This window comes from Sceloporus undulatus, chromosome 3, assembly GCF_019175285.1.
Source record: "Sceloporus undulatus isolate JIND9_A2432 ecotype Alabama chromosome 3, SceUnd_v1.1, whole genome shotgun sequence".
NCBI classification, from domain to species: domain Eukaryota; kingdom Metazoa; phylum Chordata; class Lepidosauria; order Squamata; family Phrynosomatidae; genus Sceloporus; species Sceloporus undulatus.
Genome location: NC_056524.1, coordinates 4,824,028 through 4,843,011, shown reverse-complemented (window position 1 = coordinate 4,843,011; position 18,984 = coordinate 4,824,028). Strand labels below are relative to the sequence as shown.

Sequence of the window (18,984 nt, the reverse complement as noted above, 5' to 3'; positions counted from 1 at the left end):
TTAAAATGGAGGCTCTGGGAAATGGAGGGGAATCGAACCATCCTAGTATAGTGGACCCTTGGTACTCATTGGTTCCAGGACACCCTGTGGATACCAAAATCCATGGATGCTCAAGTCCCTTTAAATACAGTGGCATAGTAAAACAGTGTTCCTTACATAGAATGACAAAATCAAGGGTTGCTTTTTGGAATCAATATATATTTTTAAATATTTTCAAACCATGGATGGTTGAATCCGTAGATCAGGAATCTGTGGATACTGAGGACCAACTGTATACGCACACTGCAAATGCATTGGGGGGTGAGTGGGTTGTGTAGTCCTGACAGAAGGTGGTGACAGTTGTATGCAGAGTACGCTCAACCCATCTTCCCTCCATCCTACCTCTACTGGTTCCCATTTCCCTTTTTTCTATTCCATCTCTGCCCTCAAGCCTGCAGTGCCTCTTTTCTCTCTCTCTTGTCTCTATGGAAATTAAATTGTTTTCCGCATCCTTGACAAGGAAGCCATTCCCACATAGGTGAAATGAGGACTTTCTTCCTGGTTGGCAAAGACAGTCCATGCGAGGAAGGTTTATCCTGACGGTGGTCTAATTGGGAGCTTAGCTGGTTCTAGCCTAATTAAAGACATGACATCTGTAGTGTTCCAAGTAGCAGCCTTTTGACAGACGGTCCCTGGTGAGGCTGGTATGAAACGGGCATTTCTTTCCTTAGATTTTTATTCTGCAGGGGGATGCCAGGTGCATTGATGGCAGAGTAACAACATCCCCCAGGGATTGCTCTGTTCTTGCTGTGGATTTGCTTCTTTCTTTCTTTGGTCTTGCAGGTGGCACCCAAAAGAATCTTTCGCTATTAATAGTTCTGTGAAAAAGCAGAGCAACGTTTTTTAAAAAAGAAGACAGACAACTAGAAAATGGGAGCCAGTGTGGTGCAGTGGTTCAAATGTTGGACTTTGGGAGACCAGGGTTTGAATCTCCACTCAGCTGTAGAAATCCATTGGGCAACCTGGTCCAGGTCATACTCTCTGAGCCTAAGAGGAAGGCGGTGGAAAATGACATCTGAAGAAATGTAACCAAGAAAACAAAAGCTAGTGTGATGTGATGGAGAGTCCATCACCTTCCAAGGCAGTTTATCTTACTCTTGAACAGCTCTTACAGTAAAGAAATTCTTCCTAAACTTTAGGTGGAATCTCTCCATCATAATTTTTTTAAATATTAGAAACAATTCAACTATCCCACTTAAAACAGTGCTAATTTAAAAGCATTTAAAACATAAGAATAAAAGCACAGCACGTGTGCCCCCACTGAATAGCCAAAAGGTTATCTAAATCAAAAGGTCTTTGCTTTTTAACCGATGGGGATTGTGGTTGCCTCAAAAGTTCCTCTGGTGAACTACAACTCCCAGATTCACCCAGCCAGCAGAGTCGTAGTTCAGCAGAACTGTTCCAGGCTGTGCTTAAGCAACAGCATTCTGAGCAACATGAGCTTGAAATGTGTAGATCATGTGCCCATTGTAAGCATGATAGCTTGGGGTTTTTAGTGTTGCAATCTACCAAAGAAACTTAATATTGCTTTTGTCATCTCTTGGTGGCATTTACACAGAAATGGGAATCAGGTAGTTCTCCAGAGGTCACTGGAGTGGACTGCAACTGCTGACATTCCTCACCACTGGCTAGGCTGCCTGGGACTGATGGGATTTGCAATCCAAGAACATGTGCAGAGCTGCACAATGCCACCACTGCTCCATTAAGTCTCTTTGCTTTTTTTTTTTTTTCGTTTGGAGGAGGAGCAATGTGTTCTCTCTTTCTTCTCCTTTAAGGGTGCTGAATGCTTCATTAATTTAAAGTCATTTGCATCCCATTTGCCATGACTGCAGAAAAATGCTAGGACTGGTAATTAATGGTAGATAATGAGTGTCAAGGCTGTTAAGTGACTGCTAGCCAGAAAAGGACCTGTGACATTTGAACTGTCTAGCATGTTCTGCTTTTTCCTGGGTTTTATGGTGTATTTTAATACTGTACTAGTTTAATTCTATGTTAATTCTATTTTAATACTCACTTCATTGTATTGTTCTTTAAATTTGTAAGCTGTGTCCTAATACTGGGGGAAAACCATGATGATGACGAAGATGATGATGAGAGATGCACCTCTGTATTCCTCAGCCACCCTGACTTTTCTTATTACTAAGACACCCAGATTTATAACCCATCGTTGGGAAGATAAATGTTCACCAACTGTCATTCAATGGTCAGAGGATTTTAACTGATTTAGCTAGAGATGAACATGTATCTGAAAAATGTCAGCTTCAAGAAAATGTATTTTTGGGAACATAATTATCTCAAAGTGTCATTGTGGTGGTTATAGTTACCATTTTTACTATTATCAGGTTTCACAATCTACTAGATATTACTGACAAGATTTGGACCATCAGATGATCCAGGTTCTGTCCCAGGAATCTAGGAATTAGGAAAGTATCACTGGATAATGTGAACCGTTCCAAGCAGTGTTGCTTTTTGCAATAATTATCTTGTGAGCCCATCTATGGCAATTTCATTTAAATGTTTTGTTGGCCCATGTGGAATTGCTCTCAAAGGACCCTTCATTGCTGGAATCACAGTAGTTCATTTTTCCTAGAAGTACTGAATTGCAGTAGGTCTCACTATTTCATAGACTTACCCCTTTCTATACTGCCTTCAATTTGGCTATATCTATCATCATCTTCATCATCATCATTCAACAGCTTTATCAATTACTTGAATGACAGAATTGGGGGCATATTCATCAAATTTGCAGATGACACCAAATTAGGAGGAATAGCTAATACCCCAGAGGACAGGATCAAAATTCAAGATGACCTGAATAGACTAGAAAGCTGTGCCAAAGCTAACAAAATGAAATTCAACAGAGTAATATAAGGTACTGCACTTGGACTCATAGATCCCTTTCACATGTAGTTTCATTCAGCCAGTTGTCGCACAGATATAGAATGGGGGACACCTGGCTGAATGAAACTACATGTGAAAGGGATCTATGAGTCCAAGTAGACCACAAGTTGAACATGAGTCAACAGTGTGATGTGGCAGCTAAAAAGGCCAATGCAATTTTAGGCTGCATCAGTAAAAGTATAGTGTCTAGATCAAGAGAAGTAATAGTGCCACTGTATTCTGCTTTGGTCAGGCCCCACCTGGGATACTGTGTCCATTTCTGGGCACCACAATTCAAAAAGGATGTGGAGCAACTAGAGCATGTCCAAAGGACCGCGACTAAAATGGTGAAGGGTCTGGAAAACATGCCCTATGAGGAAGGACTTAGGAAGCTGAGGATGTTTAGGCTGGAGAAAAGAAGGTTAAGAGGTGATATGATAGCCCTGTTTAAATATTTGAAGGGATGTCATACTGAGAATGAAGCAAACTTGTTTTCTGCTGCTCCAGAGATTAGGACCCGGAACAACGGATCCAAGCTGCAGGAAAAGCGATTCCACCTCAACATTGGGTGGAACTTCCTGAGAGTAAGGGCTGTTTGACAGTGGAACACACTCCTTCCTTGGAGTATAGTGGAGTCCCCTTCTTTGGAGGTCTTTAAGCAGAGGCTGGATGGCCATCTGTCAGGGAAGCTTTGATTTGGATTTCCTGCATGCCAGAATGGGGTTGGACTGGATGGCCCTTGCAGTCTCTTCCAACTCTATGATTCTGTGGTTCTATGATTTGTACCCCACTTTCCCCCAAAAATTGAGACTCAAAAGCAGCTTGCAATCTAAAAACACAGTACAATTAAAAACTTACAAAACTGACAACCCAAACTTTCTTCTTCTCAACCCAAAAGATAACCCAAGCTTTCTTTTTCTCAACCACAGTTATGACTGGTATGTTATATTATTTTCAGTTTGAATTTTAAAGCCCCATAGGATTGTTACATCACCATCGGTGAGAAAAAGTGGTGTATCCCAGGGTGTTAGCCCTTTTGGGGAAAATATGAAAAGCAGATCTATTAGCAAACAGCCGGCCTCAGTAGAGCAGAGCAGACGTTTGTTGTTAACTGTGGTCAAGTTGACTTTGACTTATGGTAGCCCTATGAATGAGAGACCTCCAAGTCATTCTGCCATCAGGTAGGGTTGCCATAAGTCAGGACCTCTAAACCGGGACAAATGTAGGACAACATTTTCAAATGTAGGACATTTTTATAAAAATGGAGGACATGAAAAATTGCTGGTTTCTTTTTAAAAAATATAGGATTAAACAGAAAGGGGGGTTAAATAAGGGGGTTTGAGAAAGGGGGCTATAGAAGGAGGGCTAGATGGGGTACCTAGAGGGGATTAGGGTTAGATAAAGAGGAGTAAGATACAGAGGGGTTAGAGGGGTGCTTAGAAGAGACTTAAATAAGGAACTTAGATAGAGGGGGGTTAGATGGGCTTAAATTCTAAAGCACCAGAGTTGTTCTCTCTGCAGGGCTCTCAGACTACATACACACTGCAGAAATAACCCAGTCTGACAGTACTTCAACTGTCCTGGATCAATGCTATGGAATTCTGGGAAATGTAGTTTGTTGTGGCTTCAGAGCAGAGCTCTGCTTGTTCAGTGCCAGGAGCTGATTTGCCTGTGTAGTTTAGCTGTTAATTTCACAAACCGCTCGGATTCCCAGTGATTGGGTGGTATATAAATAAATCCTATTATTATTATTATTATTATTATTATTATTATTATTATTATTATTATGAAATGAGGTGGTTAGAGCAGTGGTTCCCAAACTGTGTCCTTTAAGAGATTTTGGACTTCAACTCCCAGAAGCCTCAGACATGTTACTCAATAGTCTGAGATTCTGGGAGCTGAAGTCCAAAATTCCTTCAAGAGCACAGTTTGGGGATCACTGGGTTAGAGAGAGGGGAGTTTAGATGGAGAGAAGGAGGTAGATAGAAGGGGGTTAGAGAGGGCTCAGTTAAAGTGGGGTAACAGGGGGAGAGGGAATCAGAGAGAGGGTTAGAGAGGAGAGGGGTGTGTGTTTGGGGGACCTTAGGGAGGGGGCTTCCAATGTCCGATGGGGGCGATCCTGGGGGGAGCCTGGGGCCCAGGAGGGGCCTGGAAGGTGCCCTCTTGCCTCTCCCGGGTGCCAGCCCCTTCCTCCTCTTCTGAGCCTAAATGCCGAGGCTCTTCCCCCTCTTCCTCTCCGACGGCTGGGTCCCTGAGGCGCCCCTCCCCTTTAGTGAGGCAGCTCTCCTGGTGCTTCAGAGCCCCTTCCTTGCAGGAGGAGGAGGAGGAGAAGGGCTGGGGGGCAGGGGTTCCAGGAAAGGGCCCTTTCGTTCCCCAGGCCGGGCTGCCCCAGACGCCAGGGCCCTTTCCTCCCCTCTCCCAGCAGCCTGCCTGGATGGGCGGGGGCCACTGCTGCTGCCGACCTGCCTGGCCCTGCTCCTCCTCCTCGCGCCTTGTTGCCCTGCCTGACTAAGCCTGCTCCTTGGGAGGGCAGGCCAATAGGGGCAAAGCAGAGCAGCAGAGCCCTCCCCTGCCAGCTCCAGCCCATCACAATATAGGGATGCAGCAGGGCCAGGAGCCGGGCAGCCACCCAAGGGCGTGACGTGACCGGGAACACCCCCTAGAAATCGGGGGAGTCACGCCTCCCACCGGGTTATGGCAAGCCTACCATCAGGAGACCCTAAGGTGTACCTATCAGGGGTTTTCTTGGCAAGATTTGTTCAGAGGAGGTTTGCCATTGCCTTCCCTGAGGCTGAGAGAGTGTGACTTGCCAAGGCCATCTAGTTGGTTTCATGGTCAAGTTGGGAATAGAACCATGGTCTGCAGAGTTATAGTCCAGTATGCCACACTGGCACTATCCATCTGCAAAGCAGTCTTTCTCTTTTCCTACTGCCTTCAACTTTAACAAGCATTATTGTCTTTCTAGTGAGTCATGCCATCTCATAATGTCTCTAAAGTACAACAATCTCAGTTTAGTCATCTTGGCATCTAGGGAGAGCTCAGACTTGATTTGCTCTAGGGCCTATTTATTTGTCTTTTTAGCAGTCCATGATATCCTCAGAACTCTTCTCCAGCAGCTTTCTTCACTGTCCAGCTTTCACAATCATACATATCATGCATTGGAACTGGAAATACGACAGCATGGATGATCCTAACTTTAGTATTTAGTTATGTATCTTTCTTTGCCTGGATCTCATCCAGTTCCTTCACAGTTGCCCTTCCAAGTCCTAGTCTTCTGATTTCTCTAGATGTTTCTTGGACCACATGGTCTGGTAGCTTAGACACACAAAGTATTGATGACCATACATAGCTAGAAACAGAAGAAGGAATGGAGAAATGTGAAATAAAGAACTGAGAATGAGTATAGTCATGGAGGGGGCCCTGTACTATCTAAAATCCCCAATTGATTTAACAGCAGTGAAGGGGGAGGCAAGAGAGAACGCTTGATTTTCCAGCATAGTTTTTGACAACTTTTCAAACTTAAGTAATTACCAGTTCTTTCTGGAGGACAAATCATTGATGTATTTATTTATTTTGCCTATGTTCCAATATATCATTGCATTGAAGCATCAGCATCTTGTTTTGCATCCCACTTTCCCCCCAAAACAGGAAACCATATGTGCCAAATTCACATTCATATCCTCTTAATGTCCTTTTCCCTGTTTTCCTTCTCCTCCACCTTTCTCTTTCTTTTCTCAGTTATCATATGTTAAAAATACCATTAAGAATGCTTTCTTTAAAAATCCTGAGCAACTAAGCCCACTGAGCAAACTTATAATAGCTTATAAAAGCTCATAATAGCTCTTATAATGATGATGTTTTCTCCCAAAATGAGGAGCGGATTCAGCAGTGTTGTTTTTCTGGAGCCCCTTGGAGGCAAACTAGACAGGACTGGGAATGCCAGCTGGCTAAGAAACAAGACAATAGCCTTGGGTTTCTCCAAGGACTTTAAAAGTCTCTCCATATTCTGGCATCAAAAAGGTGAAACTTTTTCTTTGCATGCAGATAAGCATCATCACCTGATAATGTCAGGCTGCTCTTAAAGCCGTGAAGAGGGGCACATGTGGAGGGTCAGAGATCAATTTTCCTCTCTTTCTGGCCATCCCTTGCTGGACTATACCACCATAATCACTTCTAGGCAATGTTGGGGCTATTTTCTAGGTTGTGGAGGTGATAGCTAATGCTTACGCTGTGCCCCTTCAAGCAGATTTTCAGCCAAAATTGGATTTTTGCTGTTAAGTTGAGCTAGGAGTCTCTTGAGCTTTGGTCAGACCTCACCTGGAATATTGTGTCTGGGCACCACAATTCAAGAAGGATGTTGACAAGCTGGAGGGTGACCAAAATGGTGAAAGGTCTGGAAACCATAAAGCCCTATGAGGAAAGACTTAGGGAACTGGGGATGTTTAGCCTAGAGAAGAGACGGTTAAGAGGTGATATGATAGCCCTGTTTAAATACTTAAAGGGATGCCATATTGAGAAAGGAACAAGCCTGTTTTCTTCTGCTCCAGAGAATGGACCCAGAGCAATGGATGCAAACTGCAGGAAAAGAGATTCCATCTAAATATTGGGAAGAACTTCCTGACAGTAAGAGCTGTTCAACAGTGGAAGATGCTGCCCTGGAGTGTGGGGGGAGTCTCCTTGTTTGGGGGCTTTGAAGCAGAGGCTGGATGGCCATCTCTCACAGGGAATGCTTCAATTGACGGTTGTGAGAAATAGGTGCATAGCAGAATGGAATTGGACTGGATGGTCCTTGAGGTCTCTTCCAACTCTTCTATGATTCTCTTTTTCTGCAGAACAATTTGTTCTAGGGTCTATCACTACCAAGCCTGGGCCAAATCCTAAAAAAGTGGAACCTCCCCTTGTGTTGCCACTGGGCCCTAGTGAGGTCAGCAAACATGATACCTTTAGCAGCAACCATGGCTTCATAGAGTATGCCATTCAAATCAACAACATAGGTAAGATTATAAACACAGGGACACATTTCATGGCTCTCACCCTGAGATTTCACCCCAGAAAAGAGGGTTCAGACCCTGAGATCTGGCAGCCCTACTCTAGATAATGCCACTTTTCACATCTCAAGTATCAAGGATGATACCTTTAGCATCAATCGTGGCTGCAGAGAGTATGCCATTCAGATCAACAATATAAGTAAGATTATAAACACGGGGACACATTTCAGAACTCTCATCCTGAGATTTCTCCCCAGAAAAGAGGGATCAGGCCCATCAGGCAATGCTACTGTGGACAACGCCACTTTTCACATCTCAGGTATCAAGCATGATACCTTTAGCATCAACTGTGGCTGAGGAGAGCATGCCGTTAAAATCAACAACAACATAAGTGAGATTGTAAACACCCTGCACCTTTCAAAGCAGAGCTCTCATCCTGAGATTCCTCCCCAGAAAAGAGGGATCAGGCCCTGAGATCTGGCAACCCTACTCTAGACAGTGCCACTTCTCTCACTGCAAGTTGTACAAGATGCTTGGAATTTCCCGAGGACCTGAAACTTGATCAGTTCCTCGTTGTCCTTGCCAGTAACACTGCCTGCAGTGTATCCAACCGCCAGCGCCAGGAAAGCAAGCTCCTAGCCCTTCTTCCGCAGTTGCCAACCCAGGCACTACCAAGGGCTGCTGACAGTGCAAGGATGCCTTGTAGTGTTGGAAGTGTGACAGATGGGGACTCTCTAAGGGACAAATCGATCAAGTTAAATGAATACTGGGCATTTCATTGCGGGTTCTCTCTGCACAATTAGCCTCCTGTGGATAGATCTTTACAACCGCTGCCATGGTCAGGGTTTGTTTTAATGGCACGCCGTTCTCTAAAAAAGACAATGGTGATGGAATATATTTGGAGAGCATTGTCCATAGTTTGTTCCAGGAGTGACTTATAGCAACTTGGCTTTCTTTTGAAGAGGGAGAGCCAAACCACAGGGCCGGAGTAGGAACTTGCTTGTTAATGGGGTTGCAGTTTTGCAGTGGCTCCGAGACTTCAGGCCTCCAGACATTGTGGAGTTCAGCTCCCAGGATTCCTTACTGCTGGGAACTGAAGTCCAAAACACCTGGAAGGCCATTTGGGAATGACTGAGCAGCTTCAGATTTAGAAAGGAGCTTGCAAGGTGCTGTTCCGTTGAAGTTCTGGCTAAAATCCAGAAAGGATCCATTGCTCCTCTGACATTGAAGCTGCAAAATAGGTTCAGCACCTTGGATAGCTTGTATAAAGTTTGGATGGAAACCCAGAATGGATACACTGCTCCATTGTTACCAGGGCCAAGCCCTTCCCTGGTTAGTTATTAGGATTGATTATCAGGATGTGTAGTTCTAATTAAAAACATAAACTGGGTTGGGGAATCATGCAACCCTCTAGATGTTTTTGGGATGAAAGTCCTAGTGCTCCTATCTTTATCTTTAATATATTCGATTATCTGTACCACCTATTTTGTTTTATTTTCCATTATGTCTGTGTGTATGTGTGGCTTTTTTAAAGTTATATTTTTAGTATTTTATATTATTGAACAGTATATACATGTTTTATTCTGCTATGATTTGTAAAGCACCATATACACAGATGGTGCTATCTAAATAAATGATGATGATGATGATGATGATGATGATGATGATGATGATGATAATAATAATACAATATGGATTTTTTTATCCACTGTTTTTATATGTTTTGCTATGTTTTTACTTGTGGTTTGTTGTGTTTTATTTTTATTGTTCTTATGTTTGTTGTTACCTGCCTCGATCCAATATAGGAAGATGATGTTGTTGTTGTTGTTGTTATTATTATTACAGTATTATTATTATTAGATATCAAGGACCCACTGTACATCATCATCATCATCATCATCCTAGGCTGCATCTACATGCAGAAATAATGCAGTTTGAAACTTCTTTTATTGCTATGGGTTCATGCTATAGAATCTTGGGATTTGTAGTTTTGTGAGATGTTCATCCTTCTCTGTCAGAGAGCTTTGGTGCCGCAACAAACTACCAATCCCAGGATTTCGTTGCACTGAGCCATGGCGGTTGATGCAGCATCAAACTGAATTATTTCTGCAGTGAAGCCTTAGCCTTAGCCAGGATAGCCATAAGGAATAGTATCAGTCCTACAGCATTTCAAAGGGCCCATTATTCTCACTCCTGCTTTAAAAGGATACCAGGCAAATTCATGGAAAAGAGCCATGCCTTGTAATGACTGTCTGCCATTATTGCTATTTAGAGCCTTCATATCCAGGAACAATATACCTCTGATTGGCATTTGTGAAGAGAAATGGGAACTGGTGCCATCATGCCAGGCTTGGTGGGCATTTTGGAAGCATCTGATCTGGCTGTTTGGGGATGCTGGACTAGACTGACTGTTAGTGGCTGGTTTCTTATGTCCTTCATTCTGGCTGAGGATCTATTTGTTGGTGTGTTTTTTAAGATGGAAGGAGCGTGGAAAGTGTGCAATACTATGAATGATTTCCGACAGCCTCGGATCCCATATAAAAATAAACAGAAAAGGGAAATAGGATGATGACTCCTACTGGAGAGGAAGGCTCCACATACCTCTTCATTTCCTTTCCTCTGACTTAATCATAGCTGATAGGTTTCCTCTGCAATTGGATATAATTTGCAGAAATAAACAGTGTTACTGCTGGAATGAATGTGGGATGGAGGGGAGCATGGATCATTAAAAAGAGGAGACCGCAGCAGCCTCATTGGGAGGACTCTTTAATGAGATCTGTCAGGCTAGTATTACCTCTGGAGGTAATAATGCAAATTCTCTCTTTTTCCCCTCTGCCTCAGCGACATCTTTGCAGCTGCTCTGAAACTGACCTCCTACAAGATGAAGAAGACTCTGAATTTTTGTTCGGTCATCGGCCTCCTTACAGTAAGTAAAAATTCTCTTGCTGAATACTCTCTGTCTATGTCTCTGTCTCTATCTATCTATCTATCTATCTATCTATCTATCTATCTATCTATCTATTTCATCACTCTACCTGGCTGTTTCTACCCTACATCAAACGCTTCTGTTGCTTTGCAAATTGAGCCTGAAAGAAACAGTAGGGGACCATGGACTACACCACTGGCAGTGCTGGTTGAGGCTTTTGAGTGTTATCATCCAGAATGACCTTTCTTTTAAAATGATTCCTTCCACCAGTTGTTTCATGGTGTTGGTTTCTTAATGCTCAAGCTTCTTACTTCCCAAGCTTTGGACTGTTACGAGATCAATGAAACTAGCTGGAGTTCTGCTTGATCTGGAAGTCGTCCAGCACTAGGGATCTGGGTTCAAGTCCCCACTCAGCAATGAAGGTCACTAAAGAGACTTTCTTAAGCCAGCCATGCCATTCAGCTCTTAACCTACCTCGCATGTAGGGTTCTCAGGTCAGGACCATTGCATGGATAAGATACTGGCGACCCCAATTTCATGTCATTAAGAAAAAGATATTAAGGATAAATACACAGTTTTCCAAGCTCTGCACTGAACAGCAACAACAAAACTTTACTTGCAATCAGAGCTTTTAAGAATTCAAAGATATAGCCGTGTTAGTCTGTAGAATCAGTATGTAGAAAGATCTTGTAGCACCTTTGAGACTAACTGAAAGAAGTTGGCAGAATGGGCTTTCATAGAAGTTGGCAGAATGGGCTTGCATATGTATCTGAGGAAGTAGACTTTAGTCTACACATGCTTTTAAGAGTACAGCATGTTGTAGTCTAGCCAAAGAAAGTTTTGCAAACTCTGTGTTGAACAGTAAAGTCCATAGAAGCCACTTCAATGCTGTACAGCTGCAGTGTGGCCAAGAATATACATTTTAAATGAATTTTTAAGGCAACATTGTCATCCTGAGTATCCTCTCCCTCAACTGGAGGCAAGGTGCCTGGTGTCCCTTATTGTAAGGGATCTCACTTATTTAAGGCCAAAAAGGTTGTACCTTATAGCACTGGCAGATGTCCCTTATCATAAGGGATGTTGTCGATTTGAGAGTTGGAGCAGCTCAAATGCCTACCACTCTGGAAAATAACGCTATAACTTTAATTATTTGAACTCTCAACCCACTCCTATATCTCTATGAAGTGCATTCTCCATTGAATGCGTCCCAATGTGGTGCTGGTTTCATGGTGACCACAAGGAAGGCTTACAGTTGAAGGCCTCCACTGCATAATGTCTTAAGTATTATGTCAACATTGTGTGTTTTGCGTTTCCTCAAGCCATTTCCGACTTATGGTGATCCTAAGGTGAACTATCCTGGGGTTTTCTTGCAAGATTTGTTCAGAGGAGGTTTGCCATTGCCTTCCCCTGAGGCTGAGAGTATGTGACTTGCCTAGGGTCACCCAGTGGATTTCATGGCCGAGTGGGGAATCAAACCGGGTCTCTAGAGTTGTAGACCACTACGCCACACTAGCTGTCACTAGAGGATTTTTTAAAAGTAGTCACGCAGCATAAAAAGTAGATGTGGCAGCAGCTTTAATGCTGGTTTTTATTTTCAGAGACGTTGTGGACTTAGCCTGGAATATCAGTATGCAAAGGGATCTTGTAGCACCTTTGAGGCTAACTGTGTGGAAGAAGTTGTAGCATAAGCTTTTGTAGACTTGAGGGGGTGCGTCTGCACTGTAGAAATAATGCAGTTCGGCACCACTTCAATGACCATGGCTCCATCCTACAGATTCTTGGGATATCTAGTTTGGTGAGGCACCAGAGCTCTTTGCTGGAGAAGGCTCAAGACTTTGTAAATCTACAAATCCCACGACCTTGTAAAATCTCAAGACTTTGTAAATCTACAGCACTTAAAGTGTCCCAAGATTTCTCATGGCTCCCTCTGTCCTCTTCTTGTTCATAACTGTTTCTTGGCAGACCGATTAGATATTACAGGCCGAGACGGTAAACCTTGAGTGAACCCAGGAGCGAATGAATCAGTCTTTCAAGTATGGCAGCGTGGACATCTTTGCACTTAAATACCACTTAGGGCTGGTGGGGCGAAAGTCGCCTCTCCTTCTCCTTCCCAGAAGCCACGTGGCACATGAAATCTCAGCCAGCGCCAGGAAAGAAAATTTTAGGAGAAGCTGACAAAACCATAATGGCAGGACTTGTCATAATCTTAATGACAGCTTTGCTTGCCACATGTGCTAGAGAGCCGAAAGCCGAATCATGTGAGGTTGCTGACCTGTAATCATCAGCTGGTTCTGAGACAATTCTTCCCAGTTTACAGAGACTTTCAGCTACTTCTGGAACTGGTCTGAGCATCCCTGGACTAGGATTTGACACATGCATGGCACACCCTCCCACCGTCCTGATTTGCACAGGACAGTCCCTACTAATCCTCTGTTGTTCCACTTTTTTGACTGCTGTTAAAATGTCCCAATTTCTCTCTCTTCCTGTTTCTCCCTTTCTCCTCATTTTATTGCAATTGCTGCAGACTGAATTCAAAGCACAAATGCAGTTTGCACTAAAACTGACTCAGGGAGGGAGAAGGGTCAAAGGGGGCAGGATCTTGCCCTTCCCAGTCAGGCAAAAGCAAACTGCTGCAGCCTCTCCTAGCTTCTTCCAGATTAGTAACTTTTGCCACCTTGATCGCACTCTGATGTTGCTTGGTCACACATGTCCCAGTTTTCATCTGTGAAATGTTGGTGGGTATGTGGAGGTTAGATAAAACTAGTCAGCTTTTTCAGTTGTGGTTTGAAATTGGCTTGTTCCCACTAACTATGAGTAAGGTTGCACTTGTTTGCCGCCTTGAGTCCCTATACTGGGAGAAAGGCGGGCTATAAGAAAATAATAATAATAATAATAATGTGAAGTCGAAGGCTTTCATGGCCGGCATCCATAGTTTTTTGTGGGTTTTTCGAGCTATGTGGCCATATTCTAGAAGAGTTTATTCCTTAGGACATGGCCACATAGTCCAAAAAACCCACAAAAAACTAATAATACTAATAATAATAATAATAATAATAATAATAATAATAATGTTAATCGCAGTGGGCCTGAAGTGGCACTGCCAGGTGCAGTTTTATTTCAATTAGTGTATTTTTAATGCAACAAAAGAACGGCAACTATTATCCCCTTTTCAACATCCCCCCATGCCTTTGTAAATGACCCTATAACATATAATTCATAGCCTGAAGGTCATTTTATACATAATATTTTTAATAATTCTGTGCATGAAACAAAGTTAGTGTACAGTGAACCATCAGAAAGCAAGGTGCCACTATCTCAGCTAACTTTGTGGACGATTTTGGATTTGGAAACATTTCAGATTCTGGATAAGGGAGACTCGACCTGTATTTGGGGTCAATTTTTTGACTAAAATCTCCAGGTGTATGCATGAGTATATACAGTAAATACAGATATAGATTATATAAAAATACACACACTGCACACCACTACAGCTCCATAATCAAAATTCAAAGTGTAGATAAAAGTGTCTTTACGTTCCGACAGAAACAAAGCAAGGAGGGGTCCAACCGGGCCAGCCATGGGGAAAGCCTTTGAAGCATTTACAAACTGAAAGTCACTTTTTGTTTCATTTAAAAACATATGTCTAACTTGGCTTGGCATCAAAGTATCACATCTGATATGTTCAAAGTAGCATTCATTTGGAAAAATTACAAACAGAGCTGCAGGATCCTGAACCACTGAACTCTAAGAAACACATTTGGTTTTGCCACTTTGGGCATGTCTACACAGGCCAAATGAACCGGTTTCCTCCTGCCCTTACGGCGCCCTGTCTTCTCGCTGCACAGTCAAATCCCCAATTCAAGTGCAGACTGTTTTCACGATGTAAGAGGGCAGTTCTGCATCAAATCTGCCCCATCCATTTTATTGCAGGGTGTTCTGACAATGGGGAAACTTGTCCCTTTGGTCCCATGTAGACATGCTGCCCAAAGTGGTAAAACCAAATTTGTAAAACCGAAAAGACTTACCATTTGCTTAGGATTTTCCAGGAAAACCCAGAGCACTCCGAATCAATGCAAAGTGGGTATTTACACATGCATGCCCGCTGCTGCCCAGCACTACCACCTTTGGCATACATTGCTCCTTCAGAAGTTACAATGAAGTGCCCAGCATGTATGTTGACAGCCACCTGGCATCGCTATGGAGTGTGGAAGTAATGGGAGCCAGAATACTCCTGGAGTAGCTGCAGTATTTTGGCCAGTGTAAATGAGCCTTTAATGAGGATCGGAGAGGAAAATTAAAAAGAAGAAACCGTCAATGTTACAACGAAGAAAACTGTTTTGTCTCCTCTAGCCTTCCATGGTGGAGCACACTCATTTCCATAAAAAGAACCAAGAAATGGAAACCAAGATCTGGAACTTTATAATGATGGGAGATGCTGTACCTATTATTATTATTATTATTATTATTATTATTATTATTATTATTATTGAGCTTTATATAGCACTGTCAATTTGCACAGCGCTGTACATACAATCAATTAAAATAGATAAAATAAACCTGCTTATGGCATACATTCTACAAAAATAATTAAATATAATACATATTAAATATAGTACATGTTAACAGTCAATAAAATAAGGCAGACAACAAATTAAAATAACATTAGATAACCTGTCCCAGGTCATCTAGTTCAACCCCGGAGCAAGAAGCTAGTGCGCAAGCAACCCTAAGATATAGGTCTCCAACCTCAGTTTTTAGGAACGTCTTACCAAGGAGGGTCCACCATCTTCTAAGGAAGTCTGTTCCACTTTCAAACAGCTCTTTCCCTCAGGATGTTCTTCTTAATGTTTAGTGGGGATCGTTTATATCAGGGGTAGGCAACCTTTTGGAGCTGGGGGCCGGGTTGGTGTCCCCCGGGGGGGGCCAAAGCCGGGGGGTGGAGCTTCCACCCTCTGGGGCGGGGCTGCATGCTGGGGGCGGAGCTTCCACCCTCCGGGGTGGAGCCACCCTCCAGGGGCGGAGCCTCCACCGAAGCCCTGCAAGGAGGAGGAGGCGTGTGCCCGCCCTCTCCTCCTCGGTCCCTTTCTGGACAAACACCCCCAACCTGCATTCCAAAACACACACAACAGCACAGTTGTGCATTTCACATGGCTTTACTTAACATGGCCTCTTGCATATTTCAGAGGCTTATTCCATAACCAAACCCCTTGGGTTTAACACTTAGCATGGTTTAACATGGCTATGCATATTAAACATGTCAAGGTGGTTTCACCGTTCTTGGCCCAAGTGTACTTCTCAGAAGTGTGTCCTTGGTCAAGGGACTTTGGTTTTTCTTCACTGCGCATGGGTTTGTAAAAATCACAGCAATTTACATTGGCCTTGCCTCAGAGGCTTTCTGATATCAATATCGCCATTAAAGAACCAAAAACACACAGAAAAGGCACTTTGGAATGTCACACTCTCTTGGCTTCAGAAACAGTGCATGCATGCCTCTCAAGCTGACTCATATCATTATCATCATCACCATCACCACACTATCATTGTCAATCATCATCATCATCATCATCATCATCACCACCACACTATCATTGTCAAAGCAAGGGAGACTTGTTAGCATTAAAAGCACACAAAACACACTTTGGAAGGTGACACTCTCTTGGCTTCAGAAACAGTGCCTCCATGCCTCTCAAGCTGGCTTATATCATCATCGTCATCATCAATATCATCATCATCATCACACTATCATTGTCAAAGCAGGGAGACTTGTTAGCAATTAAAAAGAATGCAAAATAAAACAAAAAAACCCATGTGGCCTCTGGCCACTCACCACCTTCTCCTCTTCCTCCTCCTGCTCTTCCTCTCTCCTCTTTCTCCTCCTGCTGCCCCATCTCCTTTTCCTCCTCCTTCTCTTCCTCTCTCCTCTTCCTCCTCCTGCTGCCCCATCTCCTCTTCCTCTTCTTCCTCCTTCTGCTGCCTCCTCCTGCTCTTCCTCCCTCCTCTTCCTCCTCCTGCTGCCCCAGCTCCTCTTCCTCCTCCTGCTTTTCCTCCCTCCTCTTCCTCCTCCTCCTCCTCTTCTTTCTTCTCCTCCCCCTCCTCCATGTGCCGCGCAGCCTGGGGGCAGGATGGAGGAGACAGAGGAGGAGGTGGGCAGCGCGAGGTCGCGTGGAGCCCCGCGGGGAGGCGGGGAGGGCGGTGCCAGTCTTCATCCTTTGCCTCCTCCACCCCAGGCCACGCGGCCCTCCTCTTCCTCTTCCGCCATTTTGTTTTTCAAAATGGCGACGAAGTCTTGTGCGACCTTTCCCGTCCTGGGAAAGGTCATGCGAGACTTCGGCCGCCATTTTGAAAAACAAAATGGTGCCCGGAGCAGCATGGAAATGGCGGCAATCGGCAGCAGGACTGCGCGGGGGCTGGTAGAAAGGCCTCGGCGGGCCGGATCCGGCCTGCGGGCCGTAGGTTGCCGACCCCTGCTTTATATCCTTTGGTCTGCCATCTGTTTTGGACTTGAGATATCCCAGAAGCCCCAGCCAACTTGGTCAGCAATCTGGAATTATGAGAGTTGAAGTCCAAAACATCTGGAAGATCAATGGTTGGGAACCACTGTCCTATATCAAAAGGCAATAGTGGATGTTGGCTTCCCTATCTTTGCAGGTGGTGGATCTAATGTGGCTTTTATTTTGAACCATGAAGGAGACATCGACGTTACTGAGCCTCCTCTCAGGAATAAAGTTCAGTACCTTGCCTGTTTGGAAGTTTCAGCTAAAATCTGGAATGGATTTACTGCTCTGCTAACCTGGAAGCTGTCCACCAGCAGCCTTTCACCATAGTCAACAGGAGACATTTTCATTCCTGGCCATTTTGTAGCTGGCGTTTAACTCCAGATCTCACCCCATATCCACTTCACAGCTACAACTAGACATATTTTGACGATTGTGTCAGTGATAAATGGGAAACTTAGGGGGTTTTGGCTCTGCTTTCCCTATGGTGGTGTTTTGTTTTAGTGTATTTTGTTAACTGAGTCAGAGCATAGAAAGTTTACTTTTATGATCTGCAAAGCTGTAATTTGCAGCAAAGATTTATGTTACTCCAGTTCCAAACCAGTGTCTTAAAGGTAAATACACTAACATTTCATACGAACAAACTATTTCCTTTTTCACTGTGCAGTTTCATACAAGATGTAGCCCAACATCTTAAGTTTTTCTTTCTTTCTTTCTTTCTTTCTTTCTTTCTTTCTTTCTAAAATGTTAGCTTACTGGTATTTTGTTCCACTGTTAGGTTTCTTTTACATTCCTCTGTGATATACATTGTTACTGGGAAGTTCTCTTGTCCTTGTGTGTTTTCTTTCCATAGAAAGATGCACATCTCCAATTATATTTATATCTTTGTCATATGCATCACACATCAGACAGTCCACTCCATCTAAGGCAGGGATGAGCAACCTGTGACATTCGAGATATTGTTGGACTGCACTTCCCATCATCCTGGACCACTGCCTCTGCCAGCTGGAGCTGATGGAAGCTGTATTCCAACAATAGCGGGAAGGCTACACATTTCCTTACCCATGACCTAAGCCATTGGATTCCATCTTCATTCCAACTCCAACAGTTTGTGATAGTAGATTAAAAATACTCCTGGAAGGATTTAAAACAAAAAATCATTGTTAAAGGAGTTTTTCCCCCCTCTGAATTTGGACTTTTAAAAGATGCATCCAAGGTGCTAAACCCTATCCACTTCTAGGTTCAGCACTTCAGCTCCTTTAATGTTCAGACAAAAATAAAGAGTGGGTTCATTGGCCCACTGACCTGGAAGCCATGAGCCAGCAGCTAAAGAAAGGTCCAGCCGCCTCCTGTCTACTCTGTTTCTGTATGTGGAATGAAGGGCGTCTTGTTTTTCAAGTTACAAAGTCTTGAATTGACTCTAAGGATCGACATGCTCCTTCCTATCCTCTCCCCAGATTTAAATTATTTACTTGTTAATCTTGTAATAGACAGTCTAATTCAGCATCAGCATAATGAAACATCATAGAATCATAGAGTTGGAAGAGACCACAAGGGCCATCCAGTCCAACCCCATGATGCCATGCAGGAAAAGAAGATATAAATGCCTACAAATGTGCATACACACACGTGTGTGTGTGTGTGTGTGTGTGTGTGT

At 43.6% G+C, this 18,984-nt stretch overlaps 1 protein-coding gene across 2 annotated transcripts in view; it reads left to right on the top strand.

The window, feature by feature from the left end:
* Positions 1–18,984, top strand: part of RELT (RELT TNF receptor) — a 94,787-nt gene that overhangs the window by 49,022 nt on the left and 26,781 nt on the right. The window contains exons 1-2 of one of the 2 annotated variants that reach the window (XM_042456332.1): positions 10,235–10,317; positions 10,749–10,833. In XM_042456332.1, the coding sequence (XP_042312266.1) occupies positions 10,789–10,833 (45 nt within the window). In that variant the 5' untranslated portion in view covers positions 10,235–10,317; positions 10,749–10,788. Of the gene's footprint in view, positions 1–10,234; positions 10,318–10,748; positions 10,834–18,984 lie in introns of those variants that run through there. The other variant, XM_042456331.1, reaches the window with a different exon arrangement.